Genomic DNA, 7,148 nt, shown 5'->3' with positions numbered 1-7,148 from the left:
ATATTAATTTATTGTAATTATACAGCCAAGGAAAAGATAAGCCAATGAATAGCAAAACAATTGGTGAATGACATAAATCATTTTAACAACAGTCCGGTCTTAATTACAAGAACTACAGCAAAATACATTTACATGTTTAAAGGACTATGAGTACTATAACTTCATTAATTTTATAAAGTTTTCCAACCTCCCCAATTCAAAAAATACTGCAAAATTTGTACTTTTCTTGTCAACACCGAGTACATATTTACATAATTTAAGGTGTATTCTTTCACAGAGTAGATTTCTAAAGCAGTCTTGAACTTCTAAATTTCGGCAGTTTTGGAATAATTTAGTATAATTATTACTTGCACACCGACTTCTGCATTATAAAAAGGATTCCGTTTTATGGTGGAGTCAAATACATATATACTTGTTTAATCCCAGATTTCAATTTAATAAAATAATTTCTTCATTCAAAAATTGCCTTTAATGCATTTTTATAGAGCTCTGATCTTGCTACATAAAAAAAATTTCAGATACAGTAGGGTGGAGTCCAAGATATTTGTAGCTAAGCAGACAGTCTATCATTTAATTTTAAAATATCAGGTAAAGTTACTGTCAGCTTTATTAAAGATCACGACTTTTCTTTTCTAAATGTTTACCTTTTAACACCAATTGGAGCAATACTCTTCAAATTTAGTGAATCTTGCTTATATACCTTTAGCTGATGAAGATAAAATAACAATGTCATCTGCATTAATTAAACACTTAACAGTTTGTGTCTGAAATGATACTTCATCAATACACGAATCTAATTATGTTGGAAAATCATAGATAAATATTTTAGATAAGGAGGGGCTTAAATATCCCCTTTACTGTCGCAAACACCCTTGAAAAAGGATCTTAGAAGAATCTTTCAATTTTCACACATGCTTGACTATTTCATATACCAGTATGCAAAACTATATTTTCTTTGATTTATTATGAACTTCTTAATATTCATTGACGTCACTTGAGTTTGAAGGCACACAGTAACCCTTTGAAAGATTTTTCTTTTTCTTCTTTTACTAGTGCTTTTGAATTTGTATTTTCTGCTTGAATTATTGCTGTCTCGACTTTTGAGGTTTTGTTTTCAGATTGTCAATTTCTGTTTGGATTTTCTCGTTAGTTTCCCGAACTTCCGCCCTCAAGTTTCCAATTTCTGTTTGAAGTGCTGTTTGCATATCTGCCATTGACGTTTGTATGTTTGTTTGCAAATTTGTCAGTAACGCTTGCAAATTAGCTCCTTTTTGATCTGCTGTAGAAACAAAGGGAGAGCACGGCTTTAATTTATGAGGAAGACAAAAAGAATCTAAAATTCTAGTCATTGGTGTCACGAGACAGGATCCCTTTGTGCTCGTGCCTATCGCCATCCCAAGACAACTCAGTGTCTTGTCTCGGTTAATACAAAACACAAAGGCCCCCGAATCACCAGGCTCAAAAAATGTTCCATGAGGAAGACTCTGAATTTCTATTTGGTTGTACATAACAGCAGAGTTGATATTGTCTGGTAAAGCTAAAGTTTCGTTCAAAAAGCGGACATGCACTCCATTATAATAGAGATTTCCGATGGTAAACTTTGTTTTACTTCCGTATTTTATGACACTGTCTGATGCACCTGGAATTTTATTGCTTAGTCCAAGGATAGGGTCAGGATCTTTTACAGTAATAACATCGCCTTTAAAAACAGGTGGCGTATTTGAAACAAAACCTGAAATTTAAAAAGAATATGATTTATACTATTATATTTAATTCAATTTTTGAATTTAAGATATATCAAATGGAAAAATCAAGTTGTATATAAAGTAGAAAATTAAACGCAACCATTTGGTTACTGAAATGTTTTTTCATCGAATATCTGTACTTCATCAATGGAAATGTAAATTTTTTATTTATAATGGTCAAGAACACTCAGCAATAGGTGGGGCAATGAGTAATGAGAACTCTTAACATACCTGCCGAGTATAACTGGTCGGCTACAGTAACCGGGAAGCCAAAGTTTTTCACAGCTTGATCTAGTTTGATCAAAGCAGCGTCAACTAAATTTTTACTATCTGAGCACCTTTCTGGAAAACATTTATCCACTAGTTTGCCACATACATGAAATTTTTGTTGATTTTTATCAAAAACCTCTACTTCAAAATCAGATTCTTTGTCCAACATATCTTTTAATTCACTTCTCGGTATTTTCAGTTTATCTGAAGAAAATACAACATGTGAACAAGTTATAAGACCAAATGCCTCTCCATTAGGATTTTTTTGAGGATCATTTGGCAAATCCACAAAACCCCCTACACTTCCATATCCAAGAGTATGTCTTCTAGCACGACGAATATATCCTCCAAAGTCTATAGATGTACCACTTCCCAATGCATATTCCAGGCATCGATGAATAAGAGAAAGTTCCCTTGGCTTGAACTCTAATAGTTTTTTTTGTACATTCAGAAAATAAAGTGGACAAAATGATTCGGCATTTCGCAGAACGAGTCTTTTTAAAGACTTCATCACAGTTTGCCATCCATTCAAGAAAATCATCAATACTGGACTGAGAGAATGACTTAAAATTTTTGATCTGCTTTTCAGCATTACTGAAATGTAGACCTGAACAGTCGATATAATCCACACTCTTTATAATGTCTACATATTCAGTGTATTCCTTGTGATTCTCTTGATATGAATGTTGGTCGGTGAGTCTCCTTTTTCTTTTAGTTGTTTCAGCTTTTTTTGCTAAAATAATCTCAGATCCAAAGGAGTTCGTTTCTGAAATAAAATAATTAAAAATGACAAATAATTCAATACCTTGAAAAAGTTTACTCAATGTTTGCCGGATCACTTTAAACTTAAACATTTAATAGAAAAAGGGAGTTTCAAAAACTAATTCCTTAATACAAATTTCAAAAGAAATTTTTTTTGTCTTATTTTTTTCTGAATACTTCTGACCTATTATTGCAAATGGCGAAAATAATATTTTGTCTTTTTTATTACCGATCTGGTGACCTTAGGACTGTTTGAGTAAAAAATAACAACCATCTTTAAGCTAAACTAGGTCCACCAAATTATAAGTCACATTATCCAACGATGGGGTATACGATGAGAAACCGATGCGTTTTTTTGATGAAAATGGCGTGGTTGCCGGCCGGGCACCATTAGTGATTGGACGGTGACTGAGTAGTTTTTGCGAATCGGTGGGGTCATCGGTAGGAATTCGTAGTTAAAATTCAGCGATGTCTCTACCGATGCCTCACATCGCTCCTCATCGGCAACCCATCATTAAAACATCTTTAAAGGATCAGCCGATGTATGGCCGAGCATCGTCCAATATCCGTTGATTCTGAGGTCATCGGGGAGTTTAGTGGTGTTCAACAGATAACGACCGATCATCGGTCGATGTTCGACCAAACATTGGCCCGTAGTCGACCGATGTACGAACGATGTTCACCAATGTATGAGCGATGTAATATACATCGACCGATTATCCAGGAACATCGTTTTATGATTAGCAATGCATCGCTGGGCCTTTGTACGTCCGGCCTGCAACCACGCCATTTTTCTCATAAAACGCATTGGTTGCCCAACGTATATTCATCGCTGGATAATGTGACTGATTCTTTAAGGACTTCTAGGCCGATATGGACCGATGTAAGGGCATCGTTAACACCACGGATTACCACCCATAACGACTGGTCTATGGCTACCGGCCTGGAAATGTGACCTAGGCATAAACAGTTTGTTTGTTTGTGACAGGTTTTATGAAGCATTATTATTTATTTTTTATGACCTCGAATGAAGATAGCATCATATGTGACCTTCAAGATATGAACATCATCTCTATATGAGTAAAAATTCATTAATGGAACATAAAAAACATACAATCAATCATTTTTTCTATTTATCTTTGCTTGCTGAGTGTTACCCAGGAGAGTGATACAATGGAGAAACAAATAACTCATACATTATAATATTCCTTTTAATTCTATACTTCACAATTTTTGCATTATATATAAAATTCAACAATTTTACATTGAAAAGTTTTAAAACAGTACGAACAATAAACTTCTTCTTAAGATCTTGATCTTGCTGAAATGACCTTTGGTCAAGATCAAGACACACCCGCATTGTTGTACGTATAGGATTCAAATGTTATCAAAATATAGACAGGACATAAGTAAAACATTTTTATATGAAAAAAGTACTTTTTCTTGATCAAAAGAACTTAATTACAGATTAAAACAGACCTCAAGCTTTTTAAGAGGTATGGGAATTTACCTCGATATATCTACGAGAGCTGTTCAATAAATCATCTCCTCGGTACTCGGAAAGAAACAAGAAAAGTTTTTGTATGCTTTGGTCTTAATAATTTGTCTTAAATATTCTCTTTTAATTAGAATACACATCCGTAATATTTTTTCTAATGTCTGACTGTTTTTAGAATTCATTTTTGAATGTGTTCCTTCGTATACTATAATTTTGGAGATCCAATGATTTCATAGATTTGTTTCATCTTTCTGAAAGTTTTTTTTTCAAGTCTTGACATGAAACAAGTTAAAAGGAGAAAGATCTGGCGAATATTGTTGGTGTGACAATACATTAACTTCCTGTTTTTCCCCAAATATCCTTTCCTCTGTAGGGCGTGCGGGTTTGGTCACCGTCATGGGGAAATTTAAAGTAGTTTATTCCTTATCATGGATCCTTCCTCTCATAAACATTTCAGTTTATTTAAGACTTTTTTTTCTAAACTTCTCCAGAACCTTGATTGCCTCCCCGATACGAATATGAACAACAAGACCGCTAATATTTAAGAAAATAGCATATAAATCTTTGTGCTCTTGCAATACTTTGCTCTTTCAAACCTTTGCTGCTTTTGTTAAGTTTATCTTATTGTTAATTTTGTTTTGAAGCTTTTAAGCAATAGATTTAAGATTCATTATCTGTCGGAATTTCAGACAAACGTTGATAACTACAACTTCTGATTAAAAAATAATAATTGTCTAGATATTCTTACACCATGTACACGCTGTCATTTTCATTTATGTTTTAAAACATAGGGTGGCCATTGAGTATTAAGCTTTTTTACCGTCAAATGTTTCTCTAAAACAGTGCGAACTACTCCCAAAATGATTCTTATCAAATTTGCTGTGTCTTTAAGTCAATCAACAATAATAAGTGATAATTAGTTGAGTTTTGGCAAACAGTCGCTGGATGTTGTCTATAAAACACTGTTGATTGCTGTAAATTTCACATATTTCAGTGGATATTTCTTTGGGATTCTCAACGAGTTTTACCGCAGCTTTAATGAAGAGTTTCATTAATCAGATATGGATACTTAAAAATTCCAAAAACGTTTCGGAAATTTTGAAATCACAAGATTCTACTAAATTCAACAAATTTAAGACTTTTCAACTTTACACACAGCCATTCCACACAGGAAGTTTAAACTTTTCGATATCACCGACAGTTTTTTTTCCAAATGAAAATGGAACTCGAAAATTTATTTGCCTTGTCATAGGTCATTTGCCAAAGTTTTTGTTGAAAAACATTATGATTGTACATAAAAGTACGCTAAAGTTGACATCAAACAGTTGCTAGAGTTTCTAATTGAGAAAATCTTTTTGGTTTTTGAAGACCTTGTCTTTAAACAATCTTTAAAAATTCCGATGGGTACTTATTTCGCTCCGCTATAAGCAGACCTAACTTATGTATTCATATGACAAGAATTGGTGACAAGTCTTATACTTGAAAAGAAGAAAACACTTGCTCTGGCCTTCAACTCGACATTTAGATATACCCACGCCGTATAGTCTATTTTGAATGATTATTTTAATAATGATGTCAATACGATATTTCCTGGTTAGCTTGACATAAACGAAACTACAGAGTTTGACACATCTGTTTCATATTTGAGTTGTTGGCCGCGTAGCGCAGTGGTTAATATGTCTACTCAAGAGTCGCGAAGTAAGGAATTAATTCTTATGCCGCAGGTTCGAATCAACACTGAGACCGGTCCTTCAGATGAGATCGTATAAACTGAGATCCCGTTTCCCAGTAGGTGCTGGCACGAAAAAGATCCCTCACTGTTCAATGTCCCTGTGTGCTCCATCGGTAAGTGCTGGTGTCTCCATATGAGTGATTAACGTCTCGAGAGGGGCGTTAAACAAAAGACACTCAATCAATAATAGTCGGATAAACGACGTAAATGGTAATCGAAAAACCAACTCCTTCATAAACATGTTGATGTTAGATTTTCAGGGTTAGGGTAAGGGTTAGCTTCCCTTACTTATACAGCAATATACCTTCATCACCTGCACACGTACTTTAAATTTCTCAGTTAATTCGATACGCAAGACATTGCTTAAACGAGAAAAATTATTGGAAAACAAGTTGATGAAACACGAATATCAGCAGTCTCCTCTAAAGTCATCATTTAGTAAGTTCTATGCACAATGACTTGTACATCGGCAAATACAATTTATAATTGAGGTAAATGCCGACTGACGTTTTCCTCAATTCGGGTATTTATACCTGAATTGAGGACAGATTTTTTTTTCTTTATCCACCGATCAAAATAAGGTGCACACGGCGAATGAGACGGATTGGCAGAGGATGCTCAATCACCTATTGCATCTGATCCTGCCTTTGATGTTTTAAATGTCTGTGTTTGCTATCCCCCAATTTGAATTGTTTATTGGACCTTTGAAGCTTGAAATCGATTGGAATTTGATCCCTGACCTTTGACCTTTAATATAAATCATTGATCAATGTGGATTAAATTTTTGTTAATTTTTTTAGCCATTGTTTTTAATTATTTGCAAAAAAAAAAAAAATATATATATATATATATATTGGATAGTGTAAGAGAGAAAGAGAAAAAATAAAAATAATGAAAGACCTTAATTAAAAAAAAAACAATCAGTCTACTTGTAATTTTTATTTTCCGCCTTATTTTTCCGAACTGCAGACGTTTTAAAAATTCTCGAGAGTGGCGTAATTAACAATCAGTAAATCAATCAATCTTTCAATTTAGAGCATATATACTTTTACTTTTCCTACAAATGGTATCAGAATAACAGACTGCCTTTTTAGATTCAGAGTATAGAAAGTCATTTTCTGACAACTGTTTTTTTTTTTAT

General features: G+C 33.7%; 1 protein-coding gene across 1 annotated transcript; it reads right to left on the bottom strand.

The window, feature by feature from the left end:
- Positions 1-1,082: 1,082 nt before the first annotated feature.
- Positions 1,083-3,567, bottom strand: LOC134231535 (uncharacterized). Its single transcript, XM_062713498.1, has 4 exons — positions 3,546-3,567; positions 2,563-2,781; positions 1,977-2,441; positions 1,083-1,732 (listed from the first exon to the last, which is right to left on the bottom strand). Exons 1-4 carry the CDS (start codon positions 3,565-3,567, stop codon positions 1,083-1,085), a joined length of 1,356 nt encoding a protein of 451 aa, XP_062569482.1.
- Positions 3,568-7,148: the final 3,581 nt, after the last annotated feature.

This window comes from Saccostrea cucullata, unplaced genomic scaffold (assembly GCF_032062105.1).
Source record: "Saccostrea cucullata isolate Sc308-1 unplaced genomic scaffold, CSIRO_AGI_Scuc_v1 ctg524, whole genome shotgun sequence".
In the NCBI taxonomy this organism is placed as follows: domain Eukaryota; kingdom Metazoa; phylum Mollusca; class Bivalvia; order Ostreida; family Ostreidae; genus Saccostrea; species Saccostrea cuccullata.
Note: the sequence above shows the minus strand (reverse complement) of the source record. Positions and strands in the feature narration are given on the sequence as shown.